This window comes from Lates calcarifer, linkage group LG15 (genome assembly GCF_001640805.2).
Source record: "Lates calcarifer isolate ASB-BC8 linkage group LG15, TLL_Latcal_v3, whole genome shotgun sequence".
Lineage (NCBI taxonomy): Eukaryota > Metazoa > Chordata > Actinopteri > Centropomidae > Lates > Lates calcarifer.
Window position 1 is genome coordinate 26817620 of NC_066847.1, and position 23110 is coordinate 26840729.

Sequence of the window (23110 nt, forward strand, 5' to 3'; positions counted from 1 at the left end):
TAAATGGACTCTGACAGGAACAAACTACTGACATGATTGATAGCCAAGCCACAGCAAGAAACAGCCTCAGAAACATGACAGCAGTGTTTAACAATACATATCATCCCTCTTGGTTTTCTATCTAGTCTGGAACACTTTCACTGTGGGTATTATGTCTGCAACTACACAGGCTGCACTTGTAAGATGTCAGTACAAAGTCAATATCTGGGATGAACAGAACTGAGTGACATCAAAAATGACATGAAATAAAACGATGAATGAATGGAAATTATAACATGCATTTTTAGGGTTGTTTTGCCTTTGTGTGTACCTTTCTATGGTTGTTTTCATATAAGATAAGCAGGAAAATTGTGAACACTGACATCTGATTTTGAGCCCCAATGATTTACTGGTTTTGAATGAAAAAGGATGTACAGGATGTGTGTGTGCTATTGCACTGTATATAAGAACCGTGTGTGTACCTCCAGTGTGGTGAGTACTATCTTCTCCACAGAGTTGAAGTAAGCCTCCCATAGGAACTGGGTCTGCTGTCTCAGGGACAGGATCTTATCCTGGTGGATGGAGCGCACTGTTGAGGGGATCTGGGACAGAGGTGAACACATGTTAACATACTAGAACAAAATCAGAAACTGGTTGAACTGGAGATGGTCACTTAGTCCACAATCGAAGTAGACAGCAGCTTTAAAAACAGTGGTCTAAATTCACAAATCAGGACTTATCTATGTAGGGAAAGCACACATAAAACATGTCCTTCAATACAATGGCATGTAGCAATGTAATTTAAAGTACAGGGAACTGCAATCAACAAAAAGTCTCACACACTTTGAACAAGCTAGGTGACAAAAATGTGGACCAGAATAAGAAGTGAAGAACACCTACACACTGCTACTGTGTTACCAAACCTTTAATATAATACCTGATGAAAGCATTCTGTGGTTTAAAAAAAAAAGCTGTCATACTAAGAAAAGAGGAACTGGCAATGGGACAGTGGTGTGCAGATAAAAAAAAATTGTGTTCCCTTGTAGCAGTGTTGACAAAACTCTAGAGTAAATCTACAGTACAGTACAGTTTCTGCAGTAGTGGATGCTGTGCCTACCTGTAATAGCAGCCTTTCATCCCCAATCACAGCTGCCGTATTCCAGTCAATGATCTCAGAGAAGGGAAGCTCCCAGCCATTGCTTAGCATCACAGGCACACAAGCCGCCTGTAAGAGTAACACACAACACCACACAGAGGATACACTGTTGGTTAATGAGATGAACTGCCTAGGAAAAGTTGCTCTGTGGACACTGCCACAGTAATTAATGTATAAACTGATAAATGTATTAAGTGAGTGGTGTGGAGAAGCTGAATAAGAACCATGTGTTTGTAAATGCCACATCCCCTGTGATATTAATCTTAAAATATTTACAGTATATTCAAAGGGGACAACCAGATATTGCCCTTGTAGTATAATTTCTATTTCTACAGGCAATAGAACTAAATAAATTGAGCACAGGAGAAAAATGGCTCATGCATTACAAACCCATGCCCTCACTGCACAAGGTCCATTTCCCAAGCAATCAAATCAGGCAATTTAACCAACAGGGGCAACACATCTTCCAACACATGTTCATTAACTACACAAGTACTGCAGTACTTTGATGACTACTCTCAAAGCAACTACGCAGTACGGTTTCATAAAAATTATCATTATGTTCAGTGGAAAAGAAGATACACTTCAAAACATACTTGAAAATGAAAACCCTCTGCCTGAGAGATTAATAAAATTGTATTGAAGTGCGTGTCCATATTTGTGTGTGTGTGTGTGCATGTCCTTGTGAATCCATTCACCCATTTGTGTGTGTGTAAATGCATGTTGGTGTTCTAATTTAAGAGAGCTGGATAGTACATGCAGCTTCCTGCCTGCAGTCACTGGCCCTATAATCTGTTAAGCGAGGTACCATTGACTGATTGGCCTTGGTTTCTACACATGCACACGCACGTCCAGGCACAGACGTTTCTGCATCAGAGTGCTGCAGTGCTCGTCTAATCTCCTTGGTGTCATTAGCAAAGGCAGCAATCTGCTGAACCTATCCCTATCTATCTGCTCTCACAGACCAATCATCTAGAGACTCTTGGAGCTCAATCCTAACCCATCTCATCACATAACACACACACACATAGAACAAACGGTCATTGATAAAACTCACTGTTATGAGCATTCCACACTTTGCAAACACATGTAGCAGAGTATCTCAGCATGACTTGCACTTGTCACATGACACCTGCAGGTTTGAACTCTAAAGCATTTGCTAAATTAGTCAACCCATCCTTAATGACCCAGCTCTTGGTTAAATCGTGTGAACATCTCCACTCTGGACTACCGCACCCTACCTGGCCTGTTGGAATACTACACTGAGCCAGTGTTAGCTAGCCTGCTTAGTTTTCAACTTCTCCCCAGTTTCTGCCTTCCCTCCTCAACTTTAACCCACACAACACTGAGTTTGGATAGAGACACGAATACCTCCAGGCTGTGGTCCAACCCTACGCTCCAGCCAACCGCTGCCCACTACCTCTACTGCTGCTGCATCGCTTTTGGCTCCTGTGTCGACCTGGTCATCAATCCACTGCCTCTCCTTGGCTCACTTCTTGCTCTCCTGTGGTGTCATTATCTTCCCATTCCAATCAATATGGAGTCACTGCCCATCTTCTATTGTAAACTCAAAAGTCATCACTCTTATTCTTCTTGCTCAAAAATATCTCTCTTCCTAATTTTCTGCTGTTATTCCCAGTACTGGTGCTTACTGTACTTGACACAAACATAAATCACAGACGAAACTAACACTATGTTTTGGGTTTCTTTTGATTTGAGGACATAAATACTGACAGTCAGGAAATTGTTTTCCACTGTTACACTGTTGCACACAATGTACTGCAAGTCAGGGGAAGAGGAAAAAAACACATCTAAAATATACAAACTAGATTTCCCAATAGCATGCAAGACTGGCACAACAAACTCCAAATCATTCTCCTATCTCACTAAAATAAATGCATATTTTACATACAGCTATCTAAAGTGTGTGAAGGCAGAAAACCCTGTAAAATATTTAACTATATCTATGGTCTGGGCCTCTCTGTACACCTAAAATGAGTAGGCAGATTGTGTGAATGAGCCCATAATTAAGATGAGCTCAGTATCAATGGGAATTAGGGACACTTGAAGACTGTGGTAAAATGAAGGATGAGTGAGTATAATGTTTCTTAAAGGACAGGGGATATGTGTAGCCAAATGCGTACATTTTTTTTTACAAAGAAAAAAATGAAGCTACAATTTAATCAATATGATCAGGTTTGGAAACACAAGTGAAACTGCAATCAAAGGAGTGTTGAGGCCAGAAGAGCACAGAAAGGAGAACTTGAGGAAGTCTGTGAAGAAACTGATAGAAATGAAAAAAGCTGAACCAGAATTGAAAATAAGAAAACAACAAGAAAGAAAAAATGGCAAGGACAGCAGTGAGGACACTGAGTCAGAGGCAGCTGAAGTAACACTAGCTGCACAATAAGTGGGGGTGGGAGTGGGTGAGAGAGCTAGTGGGAGTAACTCAGTACATCACTTTTTCCATTCTAAACCACTGATTAATAGCTGTACTGTTTGGTTTCTTCTTGAGGACTCAAACCCATAATGTGGCTGATACACTGTATTTATCTTTTGAAATACCATAGTACACCTACTATAACTGATTGAGATTTAATAACAGCTCTGTCTAGTAACGAGCAACACCTGTATTTGTGTCCCTGACCTGCAAAGCCTCCAAGAAGCGAAAAGAACCCAGCCTTCGTCCTCGAGGTACCAGACAAAATGTGGAGTTGTACAGCATCTCTCTGTAGTCATACCTGCAGGAAGAGAGAGAACATAAGGAGTTATTTCATTCTATTATTATTCAACAACATAATCTGTACTCACAGATGCAGGATACTAACACAAAATCACAGAGAATATGAGCAGTCACACATCAGAATGAAAGTGACATTCCATCAGTGCATCAGTTTACATGGTTTTACCTTTTCAAGGTCTACCCTTAAACGACATGTCATAAAATCTTGACTCTAGGAATGCAGCCAATATCAGGCACAAGCTTCCTAAAATGGTCTAAGCGCAGGAGGAGATTTCAGGACAGAAAAGCCACATCTTTTTAAACAATGGAATACCTGGAAAGCTCAAGTATTTCCAGGAAAAAATCCCGTACTTTGATCTCGACTCCTCTCTCTTTCCCTTTCCCACTCGTTAAATCCCTTGCCCTCTTACCTGCACATCTAAACATCTCATTTCTTCCTTGCTCCCTCCATCCAATCTAAGCCTCAGTCAGCACTTCCTTGGATTAAGGAGCTGCTTGGAATTCCTTAAGTGTCAATATTATATGCATGCAGGAGAGAGTTTGTCAGAAAGTGTGCATGTGTGTTGCCTGGTCGTGCATTAGACTGGAAGCATGTATATTTTATTTCTCGATATATTATTCGTAAACAAGCATTCATGCAAATTTCTGCTTGTATTTAAAACTATTTGTGATCACATTTGCATGAGAATGCAATATGCAATATGGATGTAAAGGTGAGTGATAATTTGTGTACGCATAATGTGTGTGCCTGGGGCTATTTTCCTACCCTCTCCTTTAGTGTGTGTGTGTATACAGATTTATTATGCCTGAGACTGCACTCCTGTCTCTAAGTGTACTGCTGAGTGTCAGTGTTACAGTAAATTCCTCTACCACTGCAGACCTGATGCCTCACCAGATCCACCTCATTCTGCAGGTCACTGCACAGCCAAGACACATGTCATTTTTATGTCATGTATATGAAGTCACAGCAGTGCACCAGAACAGGGATGCATTTTTCCCCACCCACACCCACCCCAAATATGACACTTTTCCTTCGTGTACCTTGTGGGCATCAACAACTACGACAAATTGTACGCAGTAGATGCCGTTGATTCCCATCATTTCTGAGCCTTCTTACAAATTTAATACATTCAATGATTGCTGAAAAGCATGCATGAGCTGCAGAGCTGCCATCTCTACCACATATTTCCATACTGAAATCTGCTAGGTTTTTGGTTTTTGCTAATGAAAGCTTGCCAAATGTCAAGCAAATGATTTCTGAATTCATCAGCAAACAAGTGGTGCCATCTATACCTCCTTTCATTCAGAAAAGGCACAGAATGCCAAGCCAGCTGGATATCAAGCTCTCAAAAGCTTCTACATCGTAGCAGGAATGCATCATTAGACTGAGGGAAATATCTATGACACTTTAAAACACCACATGTTAACATCAAAGTGTTATGGTGGTGTAAGACTGTTGGAATTATGAGACTTAACAAGCAAAATATTTAATGCAAGGATTGAGAGTTTCCACTTCACTCGTGGTTTTGCAAGATTCACTGGTATTTACAGGGTTGGAGGTGTCAGCAATGTATGTACAACCAACTACCTACCTTAGTTTTAGCCTTTCAGAACTCCTTGTTTACTGTAACCATCTAAATTACAAAATCAGAAGGACGTTACTGGTCCCTGCAGGGAAATTGCTTTATTAAATTACTCAACATGTAGTAAGGAAAGAGGAAGTAAATAAGTATACAATAAAAAATATTCCTAACAGTTTGTAGATTGGTCTAGTTTACACTTGCCTGCCTAATTATTTTGAGGATTACTTTTTTGAGTTCATAAGATTTGTCCTGACTTCTGAGAAGCCTGCCAAACATTTTGCTGGAGGAGGTTATGGTTCTGTAGCATATTAAGTATCTACTGGTGTACAAAGCACTTGCAATACTATCATATTGGAGTCACAAATGAGTGCAATGCAAAATATCAACTGCAATGTCGGATTCACTTTGGTGATTATATAATGCCTATCTGGATAATCCTGCTTTAGTGTACATGTACCACTTACAATTAACAGCCACAACAGTGACCTTCGAGAAGATTAACAGCCACAAAAAGCATAAAAGCTACAGTTAAGCTTGATGCAGTCTATAGTAATACACTGTAATGTAAACAGAAATCTATCAACGCAGAACATAGTACAGAATAATACAACAGGCTGCTCTCATCTGTGCATTATGAAACCATGACTTGATTCATTACTCTGACTTCATCACATATTTAATAGACTATCATTAAGCATGACAAACAAATAATGCAGCCAGAAGCATGTAATAACTGACCATTTTGCAGGCTTATAAACACAAAAGTATAGGTCCATATCTGGGCTTGGTTGGGTGTAAATCTCCCATCCATTACATTTCCTGTCAGTGCAAACTCAGAAAAGACCAGATGTTCCTCTCCCTGCATACCTCCATTCTTCCCTACTCTTCCAGATGGCTGCCTGTGGGGAGGAGCGGTCTCACAGTATGCTACCGCATGTCAGTGGAGACGTTAAGGATGAGTGTTCAAAAAACAAGTTTTTCATAAACCAGCTCCTGTCTTGGTGTGCATTTTCTGTTTTATTTGTCATACCCTGTATCTCGCACAAATGTCAGCTATTAACTCTACATGATACGAGGTAAATCCTGCCTTGTCCCATATTTTCAGTGTTCCAACATGCAGATGGCTGCTGGTGAGCAAAGCACTGTCACAGTAACAGATTGGGCATCACTGAAAAAATCACATAGTTGAAGTAATAAGCTTTAGTTAGTCTTTTTGTCATGTGCCTATTATGATATAATGCAAAACACTAGAATAAATGCTGCAGTAAAACTTAGAATTACATTTTAGCTACATTTAACATTTAAAAAATAGGGCATTATATGCACATTACCATAACTATAATGTCACTATATAATGCTAGACAATGTTGGTATTACACTAATTTGAAATTAATAGCACAGACGTTCTCTGGGTTTTTCAAAATCTGTTGTAATATGTATCATCTTGGTTATCCAAAGGGTGAAATAATCAAGTTGGTTAATGAAAATAGTCAAACCAAAATGCAAATTAATGCATCCCTCTGTAGAGCTGTGTACAAAGCATCAGCCTGAGAAAAAGCATGTGGGACACAGGGACACATCCAGCGAGGATTTAACCTTGACCAACTGTTGAATCACAATGACCACACTGGGGACATTTCTTGACCACGCTGTTGCTCTTGACAAGAAACTCCCACCTTTTAGAAATGACAGTTCTCTCATATAACCACAATTGTGACTGTGTAAGAATAAGACACTGAGACACAATTTAAAAAAAGAATCTTGTGTTGATGATGATGTACAGACTAATTCTGAACATCTCCATGGAAAGCAAGAAAAACTCTAAGAATAAGCTTTTTCTATGTGCCGTCTGTAAGTCAAGAATGCAAAGAATAAATGGACATGGCCAGAGCACTGTCAGTTGTATCAAAAAAAGAGGTCTGAATGCAGCACATGCAGCAAAAACTAGAGAATTCTGAAGTTGGTTAGTGAAGTCCAATACAGGGCTAGGGGACTCATAGAAGCAGAGTTATATCTTTACTTCTATTTTTTGGCATTGTGAAATAATGGTTTTATGAACTTCTATGCTTTGAGAGATGACCAAGATGAAAACACAGAGGATGGTCCTGTGACCAAGCTCTCATTTCGATGCAAACGGTTCCCTCTGTCTACAGGAGAAGAGATGAGTGAATATTATCGTAAGTGTACTAATGCTGCATCATCACTTCAACACCATAACTCAGATCAATAATGAAACAGTCTATTCCTGGAACATGCCTCAATTTTAGTAGGTCTCTTATTGGGGAAAGAGAACATGGACCAGACTGCAAAATGGAAAATGATCACTTTTAATTTTGATGCTGTGCAAGATCAATGGTTATGCCATCTTTATATAAACCTATTCATACTGGGATATATATTCAAATATCATTCATTAATATTGCAGAAAATAAATGCAGTTGGATTCACAGAAAGAGTAAAGAATAACAGGAAGTGAGCTGGGTTAAGAAAAAACAACCAGTCTCCTAGCAACGAGAATGGATAGAGTGAAAAAGAAATGCATGGTTCATTCTGTCAAGTGCCTGAGGAGGCTCAGAAGAACAGCCAAAGTATTGGTCTCCCATAATCTGTGCAAGAGACCACACACATTTCTAACATAACAACTCACAGAAAGGACTGCAACCAAAGGAGGCATTGCTTCAAATGATCTATGACAACTCAAAGTGCTCATGTGGGTTCCCCCAAATGGACTTCTGTCCTAGGACAGTGTCTTGACCATGGACTATGGATCCTTTTCCTTTATTCAAGCAATTATTTGTTCATCCACTACACCCTAAGTCACAGAACAAGATCATTTGATTTGTATAAATCTTAAAGACATAATGCATCTTGTAGCAAATGATAAAGGCCCAGTTAGATAAAAGGTGATGGTATATTTGCTGCTGGCCCACAGACCAATGGCTTCATGATTTCTATATCCATAACTTCCAATCCTCATCCTTTCATCTGCCCTTTGCTTTATTTTGCAAAACTAAGAACATTTTGTCCTGACCCCTAACATACCAAACAAATTATTAAATACACACACACACACACACACACACACACACACACACACACACATATATATATATATATACACATACACACACACGCACACTAATTCTGTTACAGTGACAAGATCAAAATTGTAACTTTACAAAATCATGGCTCAAACTAGAGCTGAAACAATAAGTTCATGAATTGATTAGGTAATCATCAGAAAATTAATTCGCTAACACTTTGATAATTGATCTTTTTCCAGTCTAAAGCCTTAAAACGATTTAGTTCAACTTTCTCCACTCTCTCAGATTTCTGCTTTTTTTCTGTTCAACATCATTTTACTGTAAAATGAATAGAAGTGGATTTTGTACTGTTCATCAAATGAAACAAAAATTGGGGACCTCATAGTGAGCTTTGGGAGGCCATGATAGACATTATTCTCAATTTGTTGCCAATTTATAGACTAACATTAATCAAAAAAAAGCTTAATGCTATTGTAACATGCTTGTATCAGGATAAGGATATTCAAAGACGTTTTATAGTTGATCCAAAAAATTGAATGAAATAATAATTTCACTCTAGAGAAGCTAAGCTATGGCCTAATTTGTAAATGCACCTTCAGCTATGCCATAATGGATATAAAGTGAAAATGCAATGGAATTACCCTTTGAAATGCACTGCCTCCATTTCATTGTGTAGCCAACACTCATTTTGGTCAAAGGGAGAAACCATAACAAGAGAGAACTCCCTGCGGTGAACTTCAGAGGGAAAATGAAGGCAGCTCTGGTACTATCCCGCTCTCTCACCCAACTCTCATCCTGTACTGACTTTATATCTCATTTTCTGCTTCCTCTTTTCTGTCACAGTTGAACCAAGTTGATGGGCAGTTGGCTGTTGCCAGGACTATAAGTTCAAGCCAGAGGAATTTCAGCCTGAAAGGCAGCGAGTAAAAGTGAGTGTCATCGGATGAGAAAGGGATGGAAGAAAATAAAACAGCAGTTGACAACTGCATGCTGTATCCAAGCCTCAGACAGGCAGCGCCACCCATGCTAAGAAGCCTCATTTTGATCTTAATACACATCAGAGCAAATTCAGTAGTTTGAGACACTGCCAGACCCAGCTGCTTTGTTTCCCCTAAAAGGACTGCACACCAAGAGGCAGATATGTACAACACACAGTGGCAGGCACAGTAGGGATAAAAACAAATACATTCTCTTTGTGTGAGACATCAGACCTGCAAATAACCTGTAAGAAAATAAACACACATACACTATGTTTTAAGGCATGAAAGCAATTATAACTTGACCATTATCTCCATAAGGTGATCAAATGGCTGTTTGTAACATGGGGTTAATGAGCACTCCTCATACTCATGTTACATGGGGTTAATTAACCATGACAGATAGATTTTAGAGAGCGGACTTGCCTCTGGTATAGGGAGAGTGAATTAGACTTCACATCCCTGAGGATTGTGGAAACATTAGACATCAGCAGTGGTTTTATTGAGCTTGTAGGGATCTGGTAACACCAATCCAATGCAAGACCCCTCATCTGAATGCTTGATATGTGTGTTTGTATGTGTGGATTCAAATTACGCTATGATAACTATTCCACCAATGCATGCAATACCTAAGAACTTTAAGAGATGAGGACACATAATTTAACAGCCAGCATAACTGAAGAGTGTGACACTAACTTGCCTCAAGTTTTAAGGCTTAAAATACTCCAATGGCCTAAGGATGGAAGCATTAGATATTAATGGCTAACACTATTATGAATGACATTCACTGCACTATCTTGTACTTAATGGCATAGTTAATCTTGACTGTTTTACCTGCGGCCATGATAGATGAGCAGCTTTTCTGAAGCAGTGGAGCTGGCTAATGTTACCTTGTGCAGGGAAGGGGACATACTGGACTAAAGAAAAGTGGATGGAAGCAGAGCTACAGGGGAAATAGAAATTTAACTGAAAAAGACTTTCCTACACAAGCTTGGGCTGTGTCATGACTGTGTGAAGGATAATGGTGCATAAGGATTCTACTTTTCACCACAAAGTCATTCACTGGTGAACATATTTCCTGCTGAGGAATATCCAGTTGCCATAAAACAGGCTTTCTTCCAGAGGTCATCTGGAGGAAAAAAAAACCCCAAAAAGTCTTAACATGCCTCCCTTCATAGTGAAGCTTGAACCACAGTAAACTACATCATGATTATGGATACACAAGGCAAAAGAAAAATCAAAGGCTATGGCTATGAGATAATTGTTTAATTTTGTTGAGCCCTTTTTGTCACCAAGTGACAATACAAGGTGTAATTATACTAGAATCACTGCAATTGTTTCCTTTCAGTACACCCTGAAAAGATTAAAGTTAATTGTTGTTACACATTATGAGAGGACACTTTTACAACAGAGTAAGAACCAACATTGATTCTTAATAGGGTTTAAGGACAGCAGTGTTCTCCACCCTGAGTCAATAGAGCAAAAACGATGTGAGTACCAACATGACATTTGAAAAACAAAGCCTTTACTTGTTTCATCAAGGCATCTTTGGCTCACTCATCTTCCACTGGTTAATGAGTTTTGAGACAGCTTTATAAAACATTTAAAGACACACAGAGGGGGGTCTCAAGCCCTAACACAGTTCTACATGACCCCAGGTTAATTCACCTAATTACTATGCTTTGAATCACCCATCACTCTTCTGTTTCTTGTTCCCCCTTTGAGTCTCCATCCATCTTCAGCCCCCTCTCAACAGGAGAATCAAAAAGCAAAAACCTTTCATCTCTACAAAAATCCCTCCTCAAAATGGAGTCATACACGCCTCAGAGTTAGTTCCAGTGAGCCCAACACACACTGACCAAAACACACAGACTTATCAACATTCATTCCAAAAATGTTTGTGTCATAAAAGAGCTGCTGATTTTCACTGACTCTCTTAGGAGTTTGGAGGAAGCTTTGCCCACTTCTCTAATCAGCCATCCATCAGCTTGATGAGGCTGATGAGGAGGTTGCTTTGAAGTGCTCTCCGGGTACCATAAACCAGAACAAGGGAGTCTTGGAGATAATGAAATGACTGTTGTTAATGGAAAAGACATTATCACTGGAATATCAGGCCTGACTTGTAAAGTCGGGCAACATAAAGATCTCAGAACAGACAGTGTGGGTCAAATTTTTTGACTGGATTGACCATGGAGAGACTTCCACTGCAATTTCGAGGAATATAAATGTACTTATACATTTCTTAATATGACATGGCCTGAACATTATCAGCCTAATCCTTCAATTTATTTAATTTAATTACAAGTAGGTCTCTAAGTTTTTGGGCCTTAGGCTGACAGACTATAAGATCTCTTGGTCAAGCTATCGACCAACAACACAGTTCTGGTTTATGACTAACTGAATGTATGAATGCATGAATGAATGTACACATTACACAATGGCCCGGAACAAAAGGTGGAAGTTGAGCAGATTAATCTGAGAGGTCCCGGAGCTTGAAGGAATGCTGTCAAACAGCCAGTAACTGACTTCTGCTGGAGACAGAGCCAAGCTGGTGCTGCTGTGGCTGCTTTGGAAGAGAGATAAGTCCCGGTCAGGAATGCCTCTGTGCCTGGGCCAAGCAAGGACGAACGGAGGAAGAGATAGAGGGATGCAACAAGGGAAGTAGTGATAGGGAGAAGAAAGGGATTAAATGACACAGAGATAGAGGGTGAGGCAGAGGGAGACAGGAAAGCGCGATGAATGGATGAGAATTGAAGAGGGGCAGGGAGGGAAGGAAGCAGAGGAAGAGGGTGGTGAAGGGTGGGATGGACATGTAAGGAAACAAGAGAATAACAGAGGCAAAAAAAATATGCAAACATAGGACAGATTAAGGAGAAGGGGACTTTGTCTTTCTTGGTGGTTCAAAATGTGGTTCAAAATGTGGTTTGTTATCAACTGAGTTTTCTATCAATGCACCATCAAATGGACCTGTGGGCTGTGTCTGATATGATCCAATACCCAGAGAGAGGGATTTGGGTAAAGCTTGAGTGCTGAGGATAGTATCTGCTGACTGAAAAGTCTGTTTTGAAGCATTCTGTGTTTGCTTGTGTGCCGGTGTGATTTAGGACAATATCTGAGGGGTAATGCAATAGCCAAACTGCAAGGTCATGTACATGAGTATGCACATGTGTGAATGTGTATGGGCATGAGTGTTTTTTAAGACATACAAGGGGATGGCCTTATGCAAGTGTTTATGCAAGTGCAAGAAAGTTTATGTATTATGATATGTAATACTTGTGTTAGACAGTTACATCTTTATGGACCTTTGCACTTTTGGACAGTAGGTGTGACTGCGACCACAAGTGTGAGTCCGTGTGACAGCTAGACACCATGAGGGATACTGAAAAAGCCGAATATCCATGGGGGCTGAGCTGAGGTCAGGCTGAGGGGGTTTGTACAGTGCAGCAGAGGTGATACCACTGCAAAGCCAGCATGGATTATTTTAACTGTCTCCACAAAATGTCACACAGCCCCGGAGCAACAAGTCAAAATGCAATTTTTCTTCCAAAGTTAAGTTTCAAGATTTTGAAAAGGAGAGTCGCTGACCTTGACACCTCACTGAAGCAATTTTAAAGAGCACTAAATGGGCAGCCTTGGCAAACAAAGTAAGCAAGACCGATGTTGATAAAAGGGATATTTTCTGAGTTGCCTTTTTCAAAATATCTTCCAATAGGGGTTTCTGCCTTCATGGAATGTCATTTCAGGTGCTTACAGGATTGAGGAAAAAAAAAACCAAAACAAAAAAAACCAAAACAAAAAAAAAAAAACCATACAGCATACTTTCAATAGTTTTCACAGAAACAATTTCTTAAGAAAGTGTAAGCAGTCCCAGTGAGAAGCTTTCAATAGAAGATAATCAAAATAAACACACAAGGCATAAATTTTTTTCTAAACTAAACATCTATCTTCATTATATTAGGGGCAAATATCTGAAAACTTAGCTACAGTTAAATGAGAAAATATTTTATTTTGTCACTTGGGTTTACCAACTCCACCAATTCAAAAAAGCATTCCGTGAAAAAGAGAGAAAATTGAGTTTATGCAACCTGCAGATGACAACCAGCCTCAAATGCACTAGGAAAAGAAGGGCTATGAGTGCAAAGCCAGTGTGAAGTAATGAGAGGAGCAGCTTCATTCTGCTGCTGAGAGAGTAAATTAGTGTCTCGCCAAGTCGAGCCGCCAAAAAACGAAGTGTAAACACAGTCTTTTAGCTCTCAAGAGGGAAAAGATGATTACCTCACAATTACGAGACCACAGAGGAGAGAGAGAAGCCCCATTGCCTCAGTGACAGAAAGAGAGATTACAGGGTGGCGGCTGTACTAATGATGATGGGGAAAAGCAAAAATACTGCCGTTTATCCCAGCGGATACACAAAATTGCAGCAACTAACAGAAATTTGTGGCACTTGGCTAACACATTGGCAATGCTCTTCAAAATGAAAGATGAAGAGGGAACGCTTTACTTGTTGCACGTCTGCTGCTGAGTTAAATAATCACCATCTCTCAGAGCATAGAGACATCAGCTTCCACAGAGGCATTCAACAGGTTCCCATTGCAGTAGAGCAGCACCATTTTGCACAGAGACCAGTTAATGTCAGAAACATGCGTCAACTTTTTACAGACAGGAGATAATACTAGTCCTGTCAAATTATCATAAAAAAAACATTATAACTGATATAACTGACTAAATACAAACACTTTTGACTTATACTAAATGTGTGCAACGAGATATTTATGACGTACACTGACATCTCTGTACCTTGGTCATTCTCACAATGGCTTAAACTGAAAGGAAGGCTGGCTTTGCATTACACCACTACCTACCACCCCTCTAATTTCAAGCCATCTAATAAATCCTCACTCACTAATGTGATGACCATGGGGGAAGGAAACCTAATCCTACACTGATACCATGATACAGCACACACACACACCTCGACATGTATTTGCTATCAATGATGCTATAAGTCTTCAAATCTTTTCATATTATTGCACTGATTACAGAGAGGTAAAATATACAGTACAAAAGTAAGGGGATACTGCAAAGCTATTAACAAATTACACTATGCAGAGTTTTGCAGACCAATTATTTTACAGATAATCACAAAATATCCAAAAATGAAATGTGGTGATTATACAATCCAGCTAAAAGAAGAATATAATGAATAATAATAATATAATGAAACTGCTGCATGGCACAGGATGTAAAATGGGTGACGCTGTCGGCCTTAAAAAAACATTTGAGGTCAGAAGGGTAGAGGGAGGACTAGATGAGCTGATGAGGGTTGTAATTACTGTGAGTGACTTAAAACATTGTCATGCCCTGTCACCATCTTCACCTTTCATTAAGCAGGACATGCACACCACATCTAACATATTGGCCCCATACAAACTGCGTCCAACTGCTTTTGTACAGTCATGTTTCAGCTGTTGAAAGTCTGTAAACATCTGTCACAGTCTACTGCTTTAATTATTTATTTTCTACTCTTCATCTACATCTCTTCTCCATGACTTGTATTAACAGCCTGATTTGTAGATTTCAAGGTGACTGTACAATGTTACGTAGAGCTGTGTGAATACCTGTGGGTATGAGGTCAATGCAACGAGATGAAAATCTAGTCAGCTGATCAGACTCTATACTATATAAAGGTCAATTCACGCGTTTCGGGTGTTTGCAAGGATCTGTATGAGATGAATTTCATCATCTGCTGGAGTCAGTGTGCAACCCAAAAATCTGGTTGCCATCATGATTTCTAGTGTGAATGTGTGGAATGTAACTGCACACACATACCTCCAGTTGTAGAAAGAATAGATGCGCTGCCCAAGGGCAAGCAGAAACTCTGAATTGGCCTTAAGGCTGAAGCTCCTACTATGTTTACAACAACAAATGCATCCTCTTCCTATATCAAAAAAAAAAAATCTACCCAGGCTGCTTCTAAACCTAATGTTTTCCATTATTTCAATTCTTTCAATCAGATACCAAAAACTTCCATTCTGGCCAATACAATTGCTTATTTTAGGTTGGGTAGCCCACCAAATACTAAACTCCTTTGCACATCATCACTGGTGTCTCAGCGTTTCACACAAGGACACGTTAACCTGATCTCAGAGTGGAATGCAGACCGCACAACAGTACCCTCTGAGGGAGCTGAATTCCTCTGTATCCTCACAGACACACTGGCCCAGAACAAAGCTTCATCATCTGTTAATGAATTCCACGGCCAGAAGTGCTTGCTGCTGCGGGCAGGTAATTAGTTTGAACAGCGGGAAAGATCAAAGACAACACTTCCTGTCTTGCCCTCTGGTTGTAACCTCACAAGAGGAAGTCACAGATTTCACCGGGTGAGAGAAGGAAAGAAACTCTATGAAGCTTAGCCAACAGCCACAAAATCACAGTGCCAGAGAAAAGTTGTTTTAGTTTGAATCTCAGTAACTTACCCGTTCGGTAAAACAGAAAGCTGTTTATAAACAAAACAGTCGCTTAGAGTCTTTGTCAATGTTTACTTGTTTGCCATCAATTCCATATCTTTTCTCAGTCGACTGTGCTGTTGCTTTTCTTCTTGACATAATTTGGTGACTTTAACATTATTGTGAGTCTAACTTGATCTGTTAAGGACTAGGACAAAGAACAGGCAGAGTAAGACCATCATTTCACGGAAGAGTTAAGGCTATCACATACTCAGGGTTATCATGGTGTGTGCTGGAGCTTCCCTTCCTCTCACAGAGCCGAGTGAAACCTTTATCTGGCAAAGTGGAGTCCAAAGAGGACAGCAAGAGATAGCATATCTCTCTCTCTCTCTCTCTGTGTGTGTGTGTGTGCCAGTTTTATCTGATGATCCAAGTCACTACCCAAGCCCTGCAACATGATGGCTTGAAATTTTTCAATTCTGCCAAGTGCAGTTACATTAAGACAGCACAACATGGTCCCACATGGCACTGATGATACATTGCTAAAGTACCTTTCAGAAAATTCAAGGACAATTATACTCATGTGTCCCAATTCTTTAGGATATGTCAGTCAGTTCCTCTCTACAGATCTCAAAAACAGAAATAGACTTTAAAACTATTTAAAATGTCCATTCTCCATTCCTAGAATAATACATTAAATATTAAAAAATATTTTGTGGCACAGAGTCAAGAGTCATAGATGTTGAAAAAGGCTTGGCAGGTCTACACTCCACACTAACTGAAGGATTAAAAACCCATAGGATTTGGCTGGCCTTGGTTTTAGAGTGCTGCTTAATTCTGCATGTAGCTCTCACAACATATTTCATTGTACATGGGGGATAACTGAGAAAGCCGCTGTCATGCCAAGCAAGCAACTTATCTGAGTGTCTGAAAGGACGGTAAACGTGCCTCATGGGTCACGCAAAAACACTAGCTTGCTGAATGATGAGTCAGTTCCACAAAGTCACATCTTTGTCCCTAGATGATTCACCAGTGGCATGTGAGATGACTTTACTAGAGAAACCTATCAAATATTGATATCAAATCTACTTTGCACTGATACAATCAAACAGTCACATTATTCCTAATAGTGAACAGCACCAGAACTCACAGAGAACAGACCACAGATCAATGGTTTAAGGTGGAACAAAGGGAATTTTTGCACACTGTAGTACAAGAGCAGCTTTGATGTTTTAACAAGTGTACCTAAAAAGCTGCCGGAGATCTGGAAAACCCTCTCCAATCAGGCCAAAATGTCAAAACACCATAAAAATTGATTATGGATCAATTCTTTGCAAAGGTCACCCTGTTCATCTCAATCACCATAAAGTGCTGCTTGTATTTCATTACTATCTGTTTCATGGTTTCCACACCCTAATCCCCTCTGATCCAAGCACCCACCTACTTTCTGCCTTACTGTTTCACCCAGCCAAACTTTATCACATCTGTCAAGCATCAAGGAAATGGTGATGTGTGCCTCCACATGATGAGAGATGAGCCCTTCCTGGAATGGACCACACTCTGTGCCTGGCACGCGGACATCCCGTTCCTTATTCCTCTCTCCCAGCATTCCAAGTGGAATACATCACCTGCACATGGCTGCCAAGGACGAGACATACATCATCCTGTCAGGACAACAGCCGAGATAGCACAGGAGCACGGCAAACAAATGGCACTGCCCTCTGTCCTGACCAACCAGCCTCCAATGAGAGTGGGAGTGTGGCTAAAACCCATTCAAGCAAATAAAGCATATTTGAATTTGAATCAGAGAGGGAGTGTGAAAGAGAGAGGGAGCTGAAAACAACTGCAACCATTCAAGCACAGTACACAATACTAAGATGACCACTGATGACTCGAGCAGCCCGATTTTTGACTATTTGGCTGCACAGCGTCACACCAAGACACTGGCCAAGAGCTGAAGTCAAGGCGAAGTAGAGCTAACTTATTCACAGGCACTGGTACACTGGTAGCAATTAATGAGTGATGAGACATGAACGTTGATGGCAATAGCCTCCGGTCACCCTCGACCTGCCTCTCTATAAATCCTGGCAGTGAAAAATGAGATGGCAATCAATTGAGAGGTGAGTAGACTGAACCCTTCAGGGAAACAACTCACTTTCTGCAGTTTAAAGGATAAAGCAGAAGTGTGCATGCAGACATACATTCATGCACAACACATGAACACACACAGTTTACTTTATATGGCAAATATCCATAATCTATTTTTAGTATGGCTTTTTAGTAAAGGAAAGTGACAATATAGAAGGACATTCTGCACAGGCCATCAGTTTGACACAAACTCATGATGTTGTGAGTAAACATGGTGAACTTTAACTTGATAGATCAGCCCCATGTACCTCTGAATGTACTGGTAAGTCAGTTACTTTAGTCATTTCCACCATGTGAAAGCCTGGCTGTTCAGTTATCTACATTCCTGCATTTGTTTCTTTAGCTATCACTTTCCAGGGGATTTTTAAATATGAGCAGTTTGTAATCCCCAGGCTATACAGGGAACTGAGCATCATCTTTCTAGCTGAGCTTTCCACCCCTTTACCCTAGACCATGGGCTATTAGGGCCTACAATCTAAATAAATCCCCCCCTTCACACAGCAGTAATAATCCAGAAGATACACAATGCACATGGTTGACATAATTCATATACTATTCATTAAAAAAGCCTTTTTCTTGCTATAATAAAAACAATCTTTCAAACCAGTCATAAAACTATTTAAAATTCACATGCCAACAAGCTATTCACCAAACAGGAATATAAAATGTGGTAGAAGAGTTGCAGAGGTAAAGATAAAAATAGACTGGAAATGCGTGGAAAACTCAGTGCATCATACCGACATACATTTCTTCTTCTATTGTCTATCATCTTTATGAAAGATCAACATCAGCAGACACAGATAAGAAACTTGTTCCCAATCACAGCATTCAGAAGAGCTCATCCCCACTCATTGTTGCCAGTGGCTGATTGTGCAGGCATTTTCCTCTGTGGGATTGAACCTTTTTTTCAGCCTCAGAGACAAGATGCAGGAAACCGAACAGCCAGCGGGAAAAAATGTCAGATCATGCTGAATTCATTCTGCATTCAGGTGTGAAATTAGCAACATAAGTTAAACTGACAACACAATGTATCAAAGATACAAAAATATTGCAAAACATAGTCCAACAGCCACTTCAGTATTTTTGGTGTGATGGGCTACAATACACAATACTCTTTAAAAAACAGCTCATCAGCAATAGACGAGAACAGAACTTAAAAATAACAAGTTGTAAGCAGAACTGAATGACAGTAAGCACCAGTAGACAGACCAAGTTGAGAAACTAATGCAACTTCAGGGAATGGAGAAAAACACCTACTGAAGAGCCTTTGTACACCTTCACTGTCTCCATATCCGAATGCCTCTCATTTGCTCCACGACCTGTATTAGTGTGTTATGGAGAAGCTGGCCTAGCACAATACATCAGAAACTGTGTTTGAAAATACTGACCATTCCAAAACTATCGTGTGGTCACGTAAGTGTCATTTCTAGGCCTGTGTCAATGAAGAGCAAACATATAATCCGTGTGGAGTGGTTTTGTGGTTTACCAGCCTCCTCCATTGCCTGCTGTATCATTTAGCTCTTTCCGGCAAGGACAACTGTAGTAGTTTACTGGCAGAGCTGAGTTATGAAGGATGGCAACTAAAGGAGCCTTCCAGAGAAAGTGATCTTTTAATATACTGAGGTCACAGCACTAAATACTGCATAGCATCTTTGTAATAAAGTCTGCCAAAACCACAGAATAACAGAAAAAATGCGATCATCTTACAACACAAACAGCAACATCATTAGACTAATGACTTACCAGTTTCTCCAAATGAAAGAGCAACCTCCATCCAGAGCACACACACAATCATCTATCAATACAGTATCTCCTCAGTCAGTGATCTACTAGCCTGTTTATATGTATACTGGATGGAAATCATTACTGATGCAGAGTAATCCAAACAGTACAAACGATGTGTTCAAGTGCATCTCGTAATAGAAGATATGAGATGATACAGTGTTTGATCAGATCACCTTTGACAACAATAGACCTTCAAGGTCAGGTTAGAGTCGGGGTCCAAAGAGTGATTCATGTTTGTGTGTTACGGTGTTGTGGAGACTTACATGCTTCGGTCTGTGGTCGTGTCTGAGGTACCACTGGAGCTGATGTTTACTTCCTTCAGTATGTATCTACCTACTCATCAGGGCTTTGAGGACTATGAGATACCACATTTGTGATTACTGAGAAATGCGTTTCTGGTGCTGAGATAGCTATAATTGGAGTCTGAAGCAAGAAGCAGAAGAGGCTCTTTTACAATACAACAAATCTACAAATAAAAAAAAACAAAAAACAAATCTTTATTGTACATCATTGCTTAAGGATATACTTGGCTAGAGGCACTCTGAACAAAAAAAAGAATGGTTAAGTAAGGAATATTCAGTTATTCCAAAGAAATACATTAGGCTCTGAACAAGTATACTAAGAGCCTCTCTAAAGGGAAAACCTAACCACTGAGCCACTGTATTGAAATTGTAGACAAGACTTTGAAAAAAGGAATTTATAGTTAATGTGCAGGAACTCTGAGATCGACCATCCTCCCCCAACGATTATCATTTTCCCCAAGCTCTGCAAAGCCTGCATCAAGTTGGCTAGCAGCCCTCTGCCAGGGGCTTTGGCCAATACTGAGGATTAAAACCCTGCAAGTCTATAAATACACCTAGCAGACCAACGTCAGTACGCTGCCAGCTATTGCACTCACCTCTCACTGCTGGATGGCTGGCATGTGTTTTTTTCTCTTTTCTGCTTCTCACTTGCTTTTACTTTCTCCCACTGTCTTTCAGTTTCTCAAACTTGCACTGCTCTCTCTCTCTCTCTTTGTGTTCCTGTTTTTCCCTCCAACTCCCTCTCTGAGTTTGTCTCCCACTCCTCTGTGTCTCTCACTCTGTCCCTCTCATACTCTCTCGCTTGGCAGGGCCTCTTAATTGGAAACAAGCTGTGAGAAGGCTTTCAGTTTGAGGTTAAAATTGCATCTGACCTGCCTCCTGCTGTATCTTTTCTTCTCTCCTTTGGCTGTATTTCAGGCTTGTACACAGAGACTGAGAGCAGATGTATGAAGGACAGAGTGTGGTGAAGGGGGAAGCAGAAAGTTGACTCTTCCAACTGGCTGGAAACAGCAGGGACATGACAGGTAAACAAGCCAAATGCAAAACATATAATTTGGCACTTTTCAGCGCTTGACCAACAAACCCTGCTCAAATAAACTATGCATAATCAGGTAGCCAGGAGAGACTGATTAATCACACCTTATGCCTTACACATTCCTTTATCGAGTGCCAGATCTTTTTACAATGCAAACCATGCAACATCTCTCCTAACAAAATCTTCTCCATTTATTGCAAGCACTGCCAAGATTGTCATGTAGTGTTGATGTGCAAGCCAGTCTCATCAAGAGTGCAGTCCAAACAATATTAATCAGAGCAGGAGTTCAAGAACCCACTCCCCACTCAAAAAACACTTCTTTTGCTAGAGAGCTCTTAGCTACCTGACTGAACTTCCTATCACTATTACCAGAAATCAAATGAGCCACATTGTGATATGAGTAATGACAGACTTGGGCTAGTTAAAGGTAGATTATTTTTGTTTACTTAAGTTTCAAGACACTGTCTAAGCTGTTAGAGTTAGTTAGTAAACAACAACAGGATCCCAAAAATTGACAAAAAATAATACACAAAAACACAATTCAGTCAGACAATGCAATGCTTTATCCAGATGTAATGCAATTTCCCCTCCAAACAGGCAACACGTGTCCATACACAATATATCAAAATCCCCATACACATACCAGGCCAACATCTGGATCATCGAGTCTCAATTTTTACAGAAAAATGACATGTCCATTACATGGTAATTATAGTGAGAGGCTGCATTCAGTCTATCACAACTTCCTTGTTGTCAGTGGGAGAGGATAAGAGGGATTTGTTGCACAAAGGGCCACAGCCAGGCACAGAAACTATTACTTCCACCCAGTTAGACCACAGACTGCACTGTCTGACCCATAGGACTGTGTAACAGGACAGTACAACTCAGTCACAATCAAACATCTCATCTACAGCTGTTAAAATATGACACATTTACAAATTGGCCAATGCCTTGACCCAAGTCTAAATCTGTCTGTCAGACAAACAGCTGCCTAATCTATGATATATTTTTAAGAGCTCAGCTCAGTTAATATTTTCCCAATTTGCAACATGCTTCAAGCAGCTTACTTCAGCTAGTGTGTTGTTTACAGCGCAGTACAAGTCAGAGACACTTTTCATTTGGAAAGTTGGATCATGACCCAAAAACAAATATTGATCTCCTTGGCAACTGCTTTCCTTGACTACTGTCCCACCCACATCTTTGGCCCCTCCATGTCTCACTCCCTTGGAAAGCCATGCACGGCTGGGTGCCAGGCCAGGGATATAAGAGCAGGTCTGGGTATGATTACCAGCTGAAAATAATTCAGCTTTTGGAGACTACTGAATCAGTTTAGTCAGAATTAATGTTAACGATTTGGATTTCCCCCCCAAACAGACAAACCTCCACCCAACTTGCACTCCAAATAGACTCAATAAAAAGCTTAATGTAAGATTGAGGCTGCATGCACCTACACCTCAGTGGAGGATCGTTCAGAGTGATTACACTTGATATTTTGTGACACCAAAAACCCACCCAGAGCATCTTTAAATGATCCACACAACAGATAAAACAATGTGAAGGGATAAAATATGGTTATCAACCCGTGTCAACACTGCACACACAAATTCACACCAGGTAAGCTGTGAAAATACTGAATTCAATGCATATGATCATGTTTGATAGACAGCATTAATTTCACTCTGGTCACAGCCTTTAAACAGAAAATGTATGAAAACAAAGTCCACTGAAAGTAAAAAGGTAGTGAACTGCAAAAGAAGAGTCCAAACAGCCTAAAACTGTGCTCTGGAAAATTGCTGTGCACTTTAAGATATTTTTACCATATCCGTTCCAAACAAACATCTTATGAAAAATGTATAATATCTGGCTGAGAAATGCACTTTTCACTTTTTCCCTCTACATCCAAAAACCATG

At 40.1% G+C, this 23110-nt stretch overlaps 1 protein-coding gene across 1 annotated transcript in view; it reads right to left on the bottom strand.

The window, feature by feature from the left end:
* The window catches only part of LOC108888686 (exostosin-1a), a 36328-nt gene that overhangs the window by 8924 nt on the left and 4294 nt on the right, over window positions 1-23110 (bottom strand). Inside the window, exons 2-4 of the mRNA XM_018684788.2 lie at window positions 3783-3876; window positions 1097-1204; window positions 462-581 (exon numbers count right to left, since the gene is read on the bottom strand). Of these exons, the coding sequence (XP_018540304.1) occupies window positions 462-581; window positions 1097-1204; window positions 3783-3876 (322 nt within the window). The remainder of the gene's footprint in view (window positions 1-461; window positions 582-1096; window positions 1205-3782; window positions 3877-23110) is intronic.